Here is a 17,740-nt window from a genome sequence, read left to right on the forward strand (position 1 = left end):
TAACTCCCATGTAGACACTCTTAATCCTGCAGAAGAGCACCTTTTTGGCTTAGTTTATGTCACTTTGGAAGAGGTTTAAGCTACACTGAAAAAGCCACTCATTCAGGAATGAGGGCCTATTCTGGAATAAGAGTGTCCATATGGGGGTTATAATTACACCTTTACCCCGATATAACGCGACCCAATATAACACGAATTCGGATATAACACGGTAAAGCAGCGCTCCAGGGGGGCAGGGCTGCGCACTCCGGCGGATCAAAGCAAGTTCGATATAATGCGGTTTCACCTATAACGGTAAGATTTTTTGGCTTCCGAGGACAGCGTTATATCGGGGTAGAGGTGTATATTGGTTTCACTATATTGGCGTCGTTATAGTTATAGCTAGGAAAACCCTGCGACTTGTGAGCATTCTGACAGCCTCTGGATATTTGTGAAAATGTTTGTGTCTCCTAGAAGCATCATGAATTTTAACACAAGTGTTTATTGACCTGAACATTTGTACTGGAAGTACCATAATTAATAATCTGTAAATCAAACCTGGATGTCTTTCTAAAAGATGCTCAGACAGAAGTTTTGGGCTTAATGCAGGAATCACTGGGTGAAATTCCATGGTCTGTGTTATGCAGGAGTCAGACTAAATGGTCCTAATGGTCCCTTCTAGCTTTAAAAATCTCTGAATCTGTGAATTATTTGCTATTCATTATTCTCCTGTTTAAAATATTTGTCATCTAGTCAGGGATCAGAACCAGTACCAGGTGACAACGTTAGCAGTGAATAGCTAAAGCAAACACTTCACAAATAACTCATAGTCTGAAAATTGTTCATCCAGACAATACAGAGAATATTCATGAATAATGAATCCAATCAAAGAAAACCAGGATCCGTTCATGAACAATCACTAACTAAATTTTTAATGACTTGTTATGCTAAGGGTACGTCTACACTGGCACTTCGTTGGCCGAAAAGCGCCAATGTGAACAGCACTTTGTCAGCAGGAGCGCTCTCCTACTAACAAAGCCGATGCTGCTTGTGGGGGGTGGGAGCTTTTTGTCGGTAGGAGAGCTCTCTCTGCAGACAAACAGCATCTACACTGTGCGGCTTTTCGTGGCACAGCTGTAGCGGCACAGCCGGGTTGCTAAAAGCTGCGTAGTGTAGCCATACCCTTAATGAATATACAATAGGAAAATAGATTGTGAAGGAAGAGAGCAAGAAAATAAAACAAGAAACAGATTTTTCAGGTAGGAAGAGTTCTCTGTTTACTGAAAGCACTCTACTTTTCAAGTCTAATTCTTCACTCATTATACCAGTTTTACATTGGTGTAATTCCATTGATTTCACTGGGGTTATACCAGGCCCTTCATCTTGGTAGTGTTTTATGAACATTAACTAATCCTCAAAGCACTTCTGAAGAGAGGTGAAGGAGAATTAATGGGCTTGATTCTTCTCTCATTTACACCTGAGTACATCAGGATTACCGCCCTTGAAATGTAGCTGTAAATTGAATGGAGAACAGGGCCAGTATTATCAGCAGGCTTCTCCTCTATAAATATACAGAATTAGAACACAACCTTGAAAAGCCATGGTAAGTCTAACACAATGCCAATTGCAGATTTGCCATCAATGCAGACAGGTGCAAGTTGTGTTTAACATCTTGTCAAAGGGTCCTTAGGTTTGTGGTCTAACTTGATGTAATTTTCTAGTGAAGAGAATCTAAGTAGCAAAAATGAGGGCCAAGAGATAGTTGATTTGCCCAACACCATAGGGCACTCAGTATTCGAGCTCAGAATATAGGCCAGGAGTTTCTTGCTCCAGCCCTGTCTTCAGACCACACCTTCCCACTTCTCTTAAAACAATTTCCATATCCCCTACGTAAATTTTTTTAAGCTTTGCTAATTTTTTTTATAGATAGAAGGGAAAGCAGGCTCCCTTAACTAGCAGCTCTGATTAGTCAAGTGTTTTTAGGCATTGAAGTAGTTGAAGACATAAAAATATTTGAGAAAACAGGTCAAATGCTAAAGAGATTGGCACTTCTTTGTTCATAATCAAAAAGCTATTATGAACAAGAGTTTCAAAATGTCAGTAAATCTGAGGATATCAAAGATTTTCTAAGCCAGCAAGTTAATTGGTATTTTGATCCTTTTGAGCAACTTAACAACAAAATAGATGAGCCAGCATTTTCCCCCCCTTGATGTTATTAAACAAATAGGTGTGCTGCTTATCTTCCTGTTCAATAGTGGTGTTTTGTAAACTCTTAGCAGGAAATCTGAGGACAAAACAATCAAAGTCAGGGAGCAGAGCCATTCAGGGTTTATCAGGTGGAGGTAAATAAAAGATAAAGTCTTGTTTAATGTTATTCTTTACTGTCTTCTGTTTTCAAGTAGAACAGATTATTTCATAGTGTTGCAGACCTGGAAGATAGTTTATTGGGTTTAAAAACAGATAGTGAAAAAGAGCTTAATTCTCACCCATTCACACACTGCTTCCTTAACCAAGGATACAACCATCTGTTATAAAATATATATCTATGTATATCCCTTCCCTTGAAGTAGAAAAGAAGTAATCCATTAGCCATATAAACACAACTGAATAGTATCACTTCCAAGATCCTCACAAGCATGTGAAAATGTGACATTAAGTGTTGTATAACAAGTTAGGGAGGAAAAAATAAAAGATAGCTGTGATTTTCTTATTCATTACCTTCTTCTCTGGTCTCCTATCCTTTGTCACAGACTGTCTTACTCCAGGATTGTGGCAGGGCACACTACTGTTATGCTTTTCCTGAGAGCATTGCCTCCTCAATGGCAGGATGATGATATTATTATTATATCACTGGGATGGCCCATGCAGGTCCTGATTGTGCTAGACACTATACAATATGCAAAAAGATACACTGTTTGTCTCAAAAAGTTTACAATCCATGGCCTTGATCTTACAACTCCAGCTACCCAAGATGGCTCATGAACCTGTAGAGGCACCATTGACATTAATAGATTCCCTAGGGCACAAGGATCCACCCACACAAATTCTGTGATAGCATTGGGTTTTACGGGGGAGGAGGGAGAAGGAGGAGTGGAAACCACTGCATTTAGTACTGCTCTGCCATTCTAAATCCCTAATATGTTTTCATCAGTATATGCAATCCTCAAACCATGTCCCCTCAATATGTGCTTTTGTCTAATCTCATTCATTAATTCAAGAACAGGTGAATGAAATTAAAAGGCAACACATTTACAACTGAGAAAAGGATATACTTATTTTTAAAAAAAATCAGACTGTGGAACTGATTTCCACAAGGTATTTATAAGGCTCCACAAATCTAGAACCTGGGCTTGTAGAGCTCCTAGGCAGCTGACATCTCCAGACTGCCATCCCAGAGAAGCTATAACCAACTTGCACTCCACTTCCCATGAACTGCTGTGGACTCAAACCATGGGACGTTCTGCCTTGAGGGTTTGACAGAGAGCAGCCTATATAAACCCAAGGGGCATTCCAGGACGTGTGCAGGCAACAGTTTGCATCTACTGTAGCTGCCATGACCATTCCTTCTCCTTGCATCTGAATTCCTGGATTTGACCTTGGCTTGATTTGGATTTTGCCTCCTGGCTCAGACCCTGAAACTTGGCTCAGTCTCTGGCCCATGGTATTTACTCTGGCCTGCAACCTGACCATAAACTCCACCATTACTCTCAGCCTCAGGTTTTCCCCTGCTGTGACTCTTGCCCCTGACTGCCCTTGTTGGGATCTTGACATCATCAAGGACAAGAGATTAGTGGCATAAAATAGATTGGATATTTATATGAATACTAAAAGCATCCTCAGTTACACTAGATACTTATTTAAAAAGTAATATAAAACATCCTGCTTCCGGTGGTAGTTTTGGAAGAAACGTCCCTTATATAGGCAGTTTATTCCATAATCATCCACTGTGGGATGATGTGGGATCTCTCTGGTCCACAGATCTGGTTTGGTATTGCAGCTCCTATGGTTTGTTTGTTTTTTCAAACGGAGAGCACTTCAGAATGGAAAACTTAGAGTGAAATCCTGATCCAATTGAAGCCAATGGGAGTTTAGTTATTGATTCATTGAAGCCAATATTTCGTCCTAAATTCTGTAATAAGTGGTAAAGTTATTGGCACTCTTCCTTCTGAGTCAGCCAACATGATGTTTGGGGACATGGCTTTAGTGTCCTGGCCCCACTGAAGTCAGTGGGAGTTTTGTCATTGACTCCAGTGGGATCAGGATTTCACCTAGTCGGTCTACCCAAATGTCTCTTGTAAATTAAATGTGATAAACTACTGTATCTTCCAGATCGTGTTCCTGGACTCTTGCCATGTGTTGTGCACAGTTAAACAGCTGCAGGGTAGAATTTTACTCCAGAGAGGTTTGCAATCAATAGGTGGACAAAAATGACTGCCTATGTGCAAGTACGTACAGAGTCACTCATGAGTTATGTAGGGCATCCCAAATGAGCACCACTGAAACTGTTACACCACACCACACATGCATGTAATCTGCATGGGTATGTCTACACCTAGAGCTGGGGGAGAGGGGTGTTTCCCAGGCTGAGGAGATACACTTGTGTTAGTTCTCACCAAGCTAGCTTGCTAACAATAGAGGGTAGCTGCAGGCAGAGTGAGCTGCGGGAAGGTCCAGCTGCCCCGAGTCTGTATCTCTCTGAGACCTTAGGCACACATACTCAGGGCAGCTAGCTCATTCCACCGCTTGCGCCACTCCAGCTACACTCTTTTTTGTAGTATACTGGCTTAATGACAGCTAGTGTGAGTGTCTCTCTTCGACCTGTGAACCACACCCCAGGTTGAAGGGTAGACAGACCCTGTTTGCCACATCCTTTACAGAAGAACTATTTTAGCGATCTTGTAGAGGGATTTTTAAAAAGTCTTAAAAATATTATTGCTGGTACATTTTTCCACATTTTCCACCAGTAAAGCCAGAGTCCCTTAGAACCAGGTGTTCAACTGTACAGGCATCAGAATGAGAGAAAAATCATAGCCAATACAACTTAGAAATCTCTGAAAATTATAGTTTTTTACATGCACAAAAATGTCATGATTTGAAGGTCCAATATCTCAGGACCTACCAGGGCTAAGAACAAACATTGTGTCCTGTTGGAAAGTTGGGAATCTCCCCTCATAGCTAGGGATCACCTCGTAATGGGTTGTTAGATACTGGACCTGAAACCTTTCACTGAACATTGTCCATTCTGCACTTCATACCAGTGTACTTTGGGGCAGAGATTTGATCGTGGGAGGGAAAGGGTTAATCATTTCTTTGGTTGTTCGAAATGGCAGCTCTGTGCAGCTGCTCAGAGGTCTGGAGTGTTAGAAATGGACCTTTCTGAGATAGGCTAGAGGGCGGAGTACAGACCTAGTAGTCATAGGTGGATGATAAATGCAGTTTATCATATGAGGGGGCCAAAAAGAAAACTTCAAATGTTTATTTAAAGGTCAGTTTAATCTAATGTGGGACAACAAACACTCAAATTCCTCAATCATAATCATAGGGTTATTGGACAGTGCCACTCCACGGCATTTACATACCTTAGTGTGATTGGATTTCTTTTACGTTTAAGGTTAACTCTAAATTTCCCAGGTTTATAATGCCTGATTTTGGGATAAATACAACTTCTTTGTAATGTTGTTTTACCCTAAATTACTGATGTGTACACTTAATCTTAACTCCATTTTAACATATTGTTTGGGAATATTATAAATATATGTGTTTGCACATCAGGCAGCATAGTTTGTAAAGCAATGTAGGAACCATTTGGTTCAAAAAGGCTATATAAATATAATTATCATTAACGCCATTCAAAGTGTATCTGTATAAAACCTTCTGAAGAGGGATTGCCTTCTCTTTAGCTTGCAGTCTTGCTGCTCTTACAAATGTGACTAGTCAAGTATTTTTAGGTGCTAAATAACTGAATACATACAATACACAGGAATTTTGCAAATGGGAACAGGCAAATTTAGAAAATAAAATATTTCTTTTTGCACCAGGTTGCATCTAAGTTCAAATGTTTTTACTTCAAAATATTTAGACAACAGACTTGCATCAAAATTAGCAGCCAAAAGTTTGTTACTGGAAACTCAACACTGCAGTTTATTTCCTATTTTATTTTAACTAATTATTATCATAGACTCATAGAAATATAGAACTGGAAGGGACCTCGAGAGATCATCTAGTCCAGTCCCCTGCACTCAAGGTAGGAATAAGTATTGTCTAGACCAGGGGTCGGCAACGTTCGGCACGCGGCTCGCCAGGGTAAGCACCCTAGCGGGCCGGGCCAGTTTATTTACCTGCTGACGCGGCAGGTTTGGCCGATCGCGGCCCCCACTCGCCGCGGTTCGCCGTCCCGGGCCAATGGGGGCGGCAGGAAGCGGCGCGGGCCGAGGGATGTGCTGGCCGCGGCTTCCCACCGCCCCCATTGGCCCAGGACGGCGAACTGCGGCCAGTGGGGGCCGTGATCGGCCAAACCTGCTGCGTCAGCAGGTAAATAAACTGGCCCGGCCCGCTAGGATGCTTACCCTAGCGAGCCGCGTGCCGAACGTTGCCGATCCCTGGTCTAGACCATCCCTGACAGGTGTTTGTCCAACCTGCTCTTAAAAATCCCCAATGATGGAGATTCCACAACCTCCCTAGGCAATTTATTCCAGTGCTTAATCACTCTGACAATTAGGAAGTTTTTCCTAATGCCCAACCTAAACCGCCCTTGCTGCAATTTAAGCCCATTGCTTCTTGTCCTATCCTCAGAATTTAAGAAGAACAATTTTTCTCCCTCCTCCTTCTAACAACCTTCTATGTACTTAAAAACGGTTATCATGTCCCCTCTCAGTCTTCTCTTCTTCAGACTAAAACCCAATTTTTTCAATCTTCCCTCATGGGTCACCTTTTCTATACCTTTAATAATTTTTGTTGCTCTTCTCTGGACTTTCTCCAATTTGTCCACAACTTTCCTAAAATGTGGCACCCAGAACTGGACACAATACTCCAGCTGAGGCCTAATCAGCACAGCATAGAGTGGAAGAATTATTTCTCGTGTCTTGCTTACAACACTCCTGCTAATACATCCCAGAATGATGTTCACTTTTTTTGCAACAGCATTACACTATCGATTCATATTTAGCTTGTGATCCACTATGACCCCCAGATCCCTTTCTGCAGTACTCCTTCCTAGGCAGTCATTTCCCATTTTATATGTGTGCAACTGATTGTTCCTCCTAAGTGGAGTACTTTGCATTTGTCCTTATTGAATTTCATCCTATTTACTTCAGACCATTTTTCCAGTTTGTCCAGATCATTTTGAATTTTAATCCTATCCTCCAAACCACTTGCAACCCCGCCCAGCTTGGTATCGTCCGCAAACTTTATAAGTGTACTCTCTATGTCATTACTAAATCATTGATGAAGATGTTGAACAGAACTGGACCCAGAACCGATCTCTGCGGGACCCCACTCGTTATGCACTTCCAGCATGACTGTGAACCACTGATAACTACTTTCTGGGAATGATTTTCCAACCAGTTATGCACTCACCTTATAGTAGTTCCATCTAGGTTGTATTTCCCTAGTATGTTTATGAGAAGGTCATGCGAGACAGTATCAAAAGCTTTACTAAAGTCAAGATATACCACATCTACCGCTTCCCCCCATCCACAAGGCTTGTTATCCTGTCAAAGAGAGCTATCAGGTTGGTTTGACATGATTTGTTCTTGACAAATCCATGCTGACTGTTACTTATCACCTCATTATCTTCTACGTGTTTGCAAATTGATTTCTTAATTATTTACTCCATTATTTTTCCGGGTACAGAAGTTAAGCTGACTGGTCTGTAATTCCCTGGGTTGTCCTTATTTCCCTTTTTATAGATGGGCACTATATTTGCCCTTTTCCAGTCTTCTGGAATCTCTCCCATCTTCCATGACTTTTCAAAGATAATTGCTAATGGCTCAGATATCTCCTCAGTCAGCTCCTTGAGTATTCTAGGATACATTTCATCAGGCCCTCGTGATTTGAAGACATCTAACTTGTCTAAGTAATTTTTGACTTGTTCTTTCCCTATTTTAGTCTCTGATCCTACCTCATTTTTACTTGCATTCACTATGTTAGACATCCAATCACCACCAACCTTCTTGGTGAAAAACAAAACAAAGAAGTCTGTGGCCTGGTCCACACTAACCCCCCACTTCGGACTAAGGTACGCAAATTCAGCTACTTTAATAACGTAGCTGAATTCGAAGTACCTTAGTCCGAACTTACCGCGGGTCCAGACGCGGCAGGCAGGCTCCCCTGTCGATGCTGCATACTCCTCTCGCCGAGCTGGAGTACCGGCGTCGACGGCGAGCACTTCCGGGATCGATCCCAGAAGATTGATTGCCTGCCGCCGAACCAGGAAGTAAGTGTAGACGTACCAATTAAGCACCTCTGCCATTTCCACATTTTCTGTTACTCAATGAGGGGGGAAAGACAATAACAGGCCTACTCTGTCCTTGGTCTTCCTTTTGTTTCTAATATATTTGTAGAATGTTTTCTTGTTACTCTTTATGTCCCTAGCTAGTTTGATCTCATCTTGTGCCTTGGCCTTTCTAATTTTGTCCCTACATAATTGCTAGAAACCATATAGGCCTAATTCTGACCTCAGTTGTACTTGAGTAAATCCCGAGTGACTCCATCTTGTATGTGATTTCTGTAGAGTTACTGTGGATTTACTCATGTACAACTGAGATCAGAATTAGGCCCAATAACTAGAAATTCTCAGAATTTCAGTTGCTCTGGATAGCCTCCAGATGTTTTGGTGTGTATCTCAATTGAGCCACATTTGCCCTCCCTCTTCCACCATGTACAAGATTGCACAGTTGAACAGTGACTCAAGTGGATGTTTCACTTTCTTCTAAAGCATCAGGTACTTGCCATTGCCAGAACCAAGATGTTAGATTAGATGAACTGATTGTATGATCTCATTTGACAAATCCTGTGTTCCAACAGGGAGTGAGCCTTAGTACATGAAGGCAGATTAAATAGGTGCCTACAACAGTGTGATCTTCTCTCTCTCTCCCTGCCTCCTCCCACCATTCCCCCCCTAGAGGGAGAGGTGAAAGTAAGCTGGTCCAGTCCGGTGTACCAGTAAGAGCTGGTTACACAGCCGACCGTACCGGCAGCAGCCGGATGCCCTGGGGCTCCGGTGGCGATTTAAAGGGCCCGGGGCTATGGCCACTACCACACCAGCAGCCGGAGCCCCGGGCCCCTTAAATCACTGCTGGAGCCCCGGGGAAGCAGCGGTGGCCGGGAGCCCCAGGGCTCCAATGGCGATTTAAAGGGCCCGGGGCTCCGGTCCTTTAAATCACTGCCAGAGCCCCGGGGTAGCGCTAACGGCAGCCGGGAGCCCTGGGCCCTTTAATTGCCGCTGTGCTGTGCTGAAGGGCTGGCTGGGGGAGTGTGGCCCCAGACCTGCCCCTTCTGCCTGAGGCCCCGCCCCTTCTGGTTGAGGCTCCTTCCCTACCTTGCTCAGGACCCCGGCTGCCCTGCATACTGGTAAGTCCCTTAAGTTACTTTCACTCCTGACTAGAAGGGTCAGAACACCACACCCAGAAGGTGCATGGGTTACAATATAACAAAAGAGGCAGGAACCAGATGGAGACTGGATATCTACTAACAGAAAAAGAGAAAAACTAGAATTGGTCTCAAACACTGAACTTCAGGGGTGATCCAAAATCTAGACCTCAATTCTAGACCTGGATTTTAATTTTGGAACCCAAATCTAAGTACCTTTAAACTTTGGGACTATTCAAACTCCAGGACCATTTCTGGAAAAAAGTTCTTACACAAGAGCATTTAGCAATGAGAAAGGACTTGCCAGTCTTGCAGCTCTTTCGTATGCTATGATGGCGACACTTCTGTTTTTACATTTGATACCATAAACAAAAAAGTTTAGTGTTGTAGCTTCCAACAGGAAACTTGACACTAAAGGAAACTTATTTAACCAGTTAAGTGGAGTCCTCCATCCAGTGGCTGTACTTTGTAAGAACATTTGACAAATTTAGAAAAGCACAGGTTAAGTTAAACAAAGCTTTTATGAACCATCAGAAGACTGACTATGGATAGAACACTCTCTTTAGACAAAAATAAATTCCCAGCAGCTCTCAGTTAATAAAGTGCATAGTTGTTTTTTACAAGATTAACATTTTATAAATAGCAGGCAGTCAACATAGCACTCAGGAAAAGCATTTGGTACTGAAAAGTGGCATTGCTTTTACTTACAGTTCAGCTATATACTGTTTCATAAGGATAGCAGCGGAAAGTAAGCCATGAACAGTTTGAAATACAAAGTTGTATAGGAAACTAAATAAGATGGTAATAGGGTTTATAATGTAACTAAATTGTATGGTCAAGTCCATAAGCTAAATACCTCAAAAACCTGTATAACCAAGAATTTTTCACTATGTGACCCTGATGTAGCTTCTAAATTACTAGGATGCCAACTGTAATATATTAATGCGCAGAAGATTATTAGATGTTGAAAGAATATTTGATATTAATTACAAAAAAGCCAGACGATCTGAAAACTATTCTATACTTTTATATGCCCCAACCCACCCCACACAATAAAAAATACATGGATTATTGGGAAACTGATATAACCTTTCTAAAGAAGTATGAAAACAAACGTAAGTTATCAGTATGCATAAATCACATGAACATCCAGTGTTATTTATGACAGAACTTATTTAACTCTACATAAATTGTATACTGTGGGCCAGGTTGAAAATAGATGTTGTGGAGCTGCAAACTAGCACATACCTTTTGGGAAATGTTGGGGGTGTTTTGATTGGGTTTCACCAATACAGCTCAAAAGCCCATCACTCTTCTGGGGATTGACAACATTCAGGGCCTGAGACCTGAAGAAGAGCTCTGTATAGCTTGAAAGCATGTCTATTTTGCCAACAGAAGTCTCTCCAATATCCTGGGACCAACCAGCCTACAACACTAAAAACAACGTTAACTTTAGTAATAAACTAGATCCACTCCTTTATTTTCTCCTGAATGTAGCACTGCTCTCCATAGCTGCTAAATGGTATCCCCCTTAAATTTCCTTCATAAGTACTTGCCTCAATAAATTATGAGATATGGCTGGTATGGAGAAATTCACTGCATTAAAAAAGGTACTTTAATAATACATAGTCTGCCACCATTCATTACACAGTGTGAACCATGTCTTCAGTTGTGATGCATCAGCATAGCTCCTCAGTGTGTCTGTTCCAGTATTGGCTACAATGCTTTAGCCACTGGTTTGTTACCCTTTGATCCTAATTCACAATTTTAGTGGTTCTTTTTTCTTTCTTGTGACAATTGGTGCTGCTCTCTAGAGATTAACTGAAGCTAATATTTGAAAATCATATTCTCCTGTTTTCTATCATCCATAACTGTCCATGTTTTCTTTAGTATGAGTTAGACTGTGCCCTGTCCTTACATGGCTGCATGTTTCAGGCTCTCGCTGGTCACTTCCCCTTCCTTGGATCTTAAGGGGCACCTGGTTGCTGTTCCTCATTTTATATCTCAGGGGAACAGTTAGCTAGGCCTGTCACCCCTCCATCAATCAGAGTCTAAACCAGGGGTGGCCAACCTGTGGCTCCAGAGCCACATGCGGCTCTTCAGAAGTTAATATGCGGCTCCTTGCATAGGCACCAACTCCGGGGCTGGAGCTACAGGTGCCAACTTTTCAATGTGTCGGGGGTGCTCACTGCTCAACCCCTGGCTCTGTCACATGCCCTGCTCCCACTCCACCCCTACCCACCCCCTCCCCTGAGCCTGCCATGCCCTCGCTCCTCCCCCTCCTCCCCAGAGCCTCCTGGACACCACAAAACAGCTGATCGGGAGGTGTGGGGAGGGCGGGGGAGGAGCTGATTGGTGGGGCTGCCAGTTGGTAGGAGGCGCTGGGAGTGCGGGGGGAGCTAATGGTGGGGGGGGGGGGTCTGCTGACGTATTACTGTGGCTCTTTGGCAATGTACATTGGTAAATTCTGGCTCCTTCTCAGGCTCAGGTTGGCCACCCCTGGTCTAAACAATTGAGCTCCTACACAGATGTAACTTAAGGACTAACAGCCAAGTAGTTTAAATGTGGTAGAGGTGACAGTTCTGGAGCAGGGTGGGGCAGACTGGGGGCATGACTGCTGAGTGTATACAGACTTTTACTCCAGAAATTTAAAGGCACAAAGAGTGATCACTGGATGAAATCCTGGACCTATGGAGGTTAAAGGCAAAACTCTCATTGACTTCAGTGGAGCCAGAATGTCATCTCTCTTTGTTAGTGTGACACCAGTTCCAGATTAGCACCTTTCTCTTATGCTTCTTCTTTCCAGATGCCATAATCACTTCCTGTGGGACCAGAGCTAAGTATGAAGCTGAATACGGTCCCATAATTGGTGGTGATAAAGTCTGATTTTGAATTCATACATTGTATGCTGACTTAGGCTTGTTTCCTCCCTATTAAAAAAGGTGTTGGCTCAACTGACAGTTAAGAAGTACTAATATTTAAAACGTTGCAGGGTCAAATTCACCGCTAGTGTAAACTAGCACAGCTCCAATGGACTCTGGTGGAACTGCACCAATTTACACCAACAGAGAATGTGGCCCTTCGTTTTTAAAAAGACGTCATTGCTTTTAGACATGGTTTTTATATACATACAAAAAACAGAGGTACATGTAGCATAGGCGAATATAATGGAGTGTAACAATAAGACTGATTTTCTAATCATGTATTTATTTTAATGCTTTGTAACAAGTGACAGACCATTGCCCTTGAGGCTTTCATAATGATTAAAAATGCATAATATCAATAAAAATGTGTGTGTGTGTGTGTGTGTATATATATATATATAGAGAGAGAGAGAGACTCTTCACGCAATCCTAACTAATAATTACTAGCTAGTTAGCAGCAGTAGTAACAGCAGCAAAGCACCTCCTTTACGTTCGTCTCCCCACACTTTTCCCAAATACCTGAAAAAAGGGCTTTGCAGGGTGGCCGGAAGGCTAGCAAGTGCCAAAGAAAAAGGGTCTTCAAGGAAAATACTGTGCAAGCAGCCCTCTTCCATTTAAACTGTCTTTAGTACTTAGCTTGAGCACTTCTGCTGCCTTGCTGAGTGCAAATGCAATGGTGTCACATAGGGAAAGAGGAGTGCTTTCTTTCTCCCACTTCTCGGGACATTTAGAGCTACATCTAAACTTGAGGGGCATATTTGTAGATTCCCGAGGGAGATGAGTTTTTTAATTTTCTCATTCCTTTCCATTGTTTTGCTTTCTACCACCTCCCCAACCTCTCAGTGGAATAGCTCCATTCCCAAGCAAAATTTAGTGCAGCGTCTAGGCTGTTCTAAATGGCACTGCCTCATAAAATCTCCTTATGGACAATTACACTGGCAGGGATTGCTAGAGTGCAGCATACTCCAGCCACAGGCCTTTCCTCATGCACCTAAGGATGGAATAGGTGGTGGCAGTGTTGGGTCAAAGATTCCCCTTTGTCAGGTGTATCCTCAGCTGCCCACTTAGGACTTTAATCACCTTTGTCCACCTTATTAGTGGAAAGGGGTCTGGGGACTTAGTAGGGCTGAGGATCTGGCCCACAATACTCAGAGTACTTCTTTAGCTGGAGTATAATAATTCCCTGTTGCAATCAAAGTGTGTTTATGTAGCAATTAACTTGCTCTTTCTTTGTCCTTTGGTGTTTGTAGGTATTATTACCTGGCTTTCAAGGCACATCAGGCCCCTCTTGGTAGCAGAGAAAGCTGTATTGCTATTTTGGAAAAATCGAAACTAGACAATTGGGTTCTTGGGAAAACAAAGGTAGGGCACGTTTCTGGTTTTCTCCAGGGGTGTCCTCTCTGCAGCGAGGCGTGTCTAATGAGTGGTTTAATGAAGCCGTGGCTCATTCTGCCCAGCATTGTGTGGATGTGATGGGAAAGGGAGAGGGTGCACGGAATGTCCCCTGCTCCTGCACGTGGACTGCTGCTCCAGGCTAGTGCTGCAGATGCTAGCCTCCCTAGATCGAGGGAATGCCTTGCCCCTTTCCTCCCTAGCCTGCATAAGGAGAGATGCACATAAAACCCTCTCCCAAAGGTGACACAGTACCTGCACCACCCCTGGGTGCACCTGAGGCATGATGCCTCCATGGTGTGGGGCTCCTCCACAATCCTCCCTACTGCAGGTTGTGGCTTAATGCCACCATTTAGCCTTTGCTATCTGTGAACCACTTTAGGCTGGTATCGGTTTGCTGTGTTAGAAGTTGTCCTGCCTTTCAGATGAGCTGCTCTGGGCTATTTTAGTAGCAGCCTTTGTTCATGGTTTAAAATGATGTGACTGATTTTGCAAAATATGGGGCCAAATCCTGAATTGCTTTCTCATTCCTTAGAAGTAAGCCAAAGGGAGTTTCCTGAATAAGGGCCCTTAGGATTTGGCCCCTGAACTAGGATACAATATTGTATTTATAAACTCACCCCTCTCCCCTCTTATCATTATCATGAGGAACGCTTTGTGCTAATGTTTATCCTAAGGACTCCCACCGGATTTCCAGTGAATTGCCACATTAATGAAAGAGACCATTATTGAAAATGTTACCACAAATCAGCTCTAGCTTGAAAAGCTATATTTAAACATTGCTGATACAGAAAAGCGGCATTCTGACCAAGCTGTCATGGGTGATTTACTTGGGGGTAATGGGATAATTGTGTGACTTACATTGTAATGGGTGATTGTAATTAGTGGAATAAACTAAAAACATATATTCTACAACATGGTTTCTGAAATTCTAGCTATAAGATTTAGCACCTTTTTCTAGCAATGATGCTGTAATGTAGATAGAAATAATACTAATGAAGAGGCAGTATAAAAGATTTTATTCTACTGCTTACATGTAATGCTGAACCTGTTGTTCCATTTCAGGTGTTTCTAAAGTATTACCATATAGAACAGTTAAATTTGTTCCTGCGAGAAGTTATAGGCAGGGTGGTGGTAATGCAGGCCTATACCAAGGGGTGGCTTGGAGCTAGGAGATATAAGAGAATCAAAGAGAGAAGAGAAAATAGTGCTGTCGCCATTCAGTCAGGTAAACATTCATATTCCTTATTTCATGCACAATCTTGGCATTTTAAATTGCCTGCAAATTATCTATTCATTTTCTCAATGGTTTGCTGTGAAATCAAAATAACATGTGGTACTTTTTCCCTCCAGCTAACTGATACCAACATTACAGATTAATTTCTAAGTTATCAGTTTAGTAAGCACTAATGTCTTTGTTTAAATGTTTTACTATTATAGACTATGCCTGTAAACAAAGGAAGAGTATTGTTCAGTGTCTCTCGACTAATGTGCAGCACGCAGAAGAGATGCAATAGCTACATTCTCCTTTTTGCATGTACCTCTGCATTCCAAATAACATAAATACTGCCATGGGCTGGGAAGGTTGATTATTTGTAGTTTATCATGCTTCACTCTATTGATTTATTTTTTGGGAGGTGGGGTGTTAGAGGGATGCAGTTGTTTGCATTGAACTTTGACCTCCAATGATTCTGCACCTCACAGTCTTTGCTTGACTTTGTGACATCAGAGAGCACATGTTGACAATTAAAATTTGGAAGATGGAGATGCGTTTGAAGTTGTGGAGATGCTTATACTCCAGTCATGAGTCCAGAGTTCAACTGGTGGGTGGGTGAGGAAGAGATAGTGGGAGGGGGTGGTTATGGCAGGGAGGATGAAAGATTAGGCACATCTCTGACTCTATAACACTTCCTTAAATAAATGTAATTCCCAACACATGGGTTTGTATTTTTAGCCTGGAGAGGATATGAAGCTCGCAGGAAGTACAAGGAAATAAGGAACAGAAGAACTGATGCTGCTATACATATTCAAGCAGGTAATTAAAACATTATTTCCACAGACTATATCTATTTTCCTATGGATAACTTCATGTCAGTATTTATAGCTGAGAGAAATGTAAACAGCCCAAACAAAAGCAATCAGAAAATACTGCTTCTGATGATGTGTTCTTCCATATCAAATGTCACCAGTGACAGGACTCTAGCACTTTGGAGCTTTTATGGTGAATACCTTTTTGAAAGCAAAACATACTGATTAAAAGCCATTGAATGAGTTCTTAGGGATTCATCTGGGCTCAGAGAGTCAATGTGTATTAACCATGTGTAGAGTTGGTGTGAAGCACTAGAATCATTTTGCTTAAAGTGTGGATGATAGGCACTGAACATGCCATCTCTCTGGCTTTGTGGTTAGCCCTAATATTGGCAGATTGCCAGGTTTTATTCTTAATTGCTGCTGATTTTTCCAGTTTGGGCCAAGCCTCTGATTCCCTGCCAGGCTTCAATGCACTCATATCAATATGAATTTGAATAAACTTGAAAGAGATTATTGAAGGAACAGGCCCGCAGGGTGGTGCAGGTCTCTAGTAGAGAGCAAGAGATCATATGGCACTGAAAATATAAGATCTAGCCTACTGAACTGAGTAGCAGGGAGGCTATAGTTTCAAATGCAGCCAACATGAAGCAAACTAGGGATGATGTACCACACCTGTGCATGCCATTGTTCCCTCCAACCAAGGGTGAAGGAGTTCTGTAACAGATCTAAAAAGAGCCATAGCAGATGTACCAACAGAGAAACCTGTGCTCCACATTTCAGTCCAGTCATTGCCTATACTATAATTATGTGACTTCTGTTACCTCTGAGTTCTGTTTTGCTTAGATGATAGTTAAACTGAAAGAAAAGATTTCTGCTGAATGTTCTCTCACTTCTGAACATAAAACCAAAATGTTAATGACAAGCCATTTTCATTATAAATCCAACAACTAACTTCCTTTCCCCAACCCTGTTCCCTGAGAGTCAGCATCACTATGACTTTCAAGAGGAAGGCAAAATAATACAATTCTGGCTGTAGAATTAGAAAGGCAATGTACATTTCTCTTAGGGCGAGGCTCTTTATACATAACATTTTGTATGTTCATAAAATAGCATGTCCCTCGCTCTAGGGTTATATGCTGTATGTTCAGTGAAATTAGGAGCTGTTGAATGGGAAGGTTTTTCCAAGTTACAACAAACACCAAGTGACTGGATAATCATATTCTCCACTTGCTCCCCTCCCCTGTGCTGTTATCTTCCATTGTTCTCATTTTAACACAGAGTACCAGTTCTTCAGACAGGGAATCCATCTTTAGATGTATTGCAAAACACAGACTTTTGACAGTTATGCTCTTTTTGGAAAGCCTGCACCTCAATTTCCCAGCTAACCCAACAGCCTGTGCACTACGGGGGAAAGAGGGGCTAGGTCAGAGGTGACCCTTCAGTCTGCACTAGTACCAGTTCTTAAAGTAGTCATTTGGGACTAGATTGTCCCATGTATGCACAGCACATAGGAAGGCAATGTGGTACAGCACCAGCCCCTGGAGAGTGCTAGGAGGCATTCTGCCTCAGAATTCCATGTAGAGGTCCTGGGCATGCAGAATATGTATGCCCATTGCTAAACCCTTTATGGAGTGCTGTTTATGCACTCCCACTCCCTCCAGGGAACATAAGGGTCAGACAGAAGCAGAGCCATGTTCCATTCTGTCACCTTTGTGACACTGTGCACCCAGTGGAGTAGACAGAGCTCCCTTGAGTGCAGAGACTGCTATACAGCCTGGTCCTTGCGTAGCCCAGACAAATGTGGAACGGTCCTGGCACTCCTCCCA

At 42.4% G+C, this 17,740-nt stretch overlaps 1 protein-coding gene across 1 annotated transcript in view; it reads left to right on the plus strand.

Annotated features, from left to right (window-relative positions):
* Nucleotides 1–17,740, plus strand: part of MYO3B (myosin IIIB) — a 245,837-nt gene that overhangs the window by 155,857 nt on the left and 72,240 nt on the right. The window contains exons 26-28 of the mRNA XM_026647772.1: nucleotides 13,742–13,853; nucleotides 14,949–15,111; nucleotides 15,838–15,918. Coding sequence (XP_026503557.1) covers nucleotides 13,742–13,853; nucleotides 14,949–15,111; nucleotides 15,838–15,918 — 356 coding nt within the window. The remainder of the gene's footprint in view (nucleotides 1–13,741; nucleotides 13,854–14,948; nucleotides 15,112–15,837; nucleotides 15,919–17,740) is intronic.

Source organism: Terrapene carolina, unplaced genomic scaffold, assembly GCF_002925995.2.
Source record: "Terrapene carolina triunguis isolate 2854851 unplaced genomic scaffold, T_m_triunguis-2.0 Scaffold62, whole genome shotgun sequence".
Classification (NCBI taxonomy): Eukaryota; Metazoa; Chordata; order Testudines; family Emydidae; genus Terrapene; species Terrapene triunguis.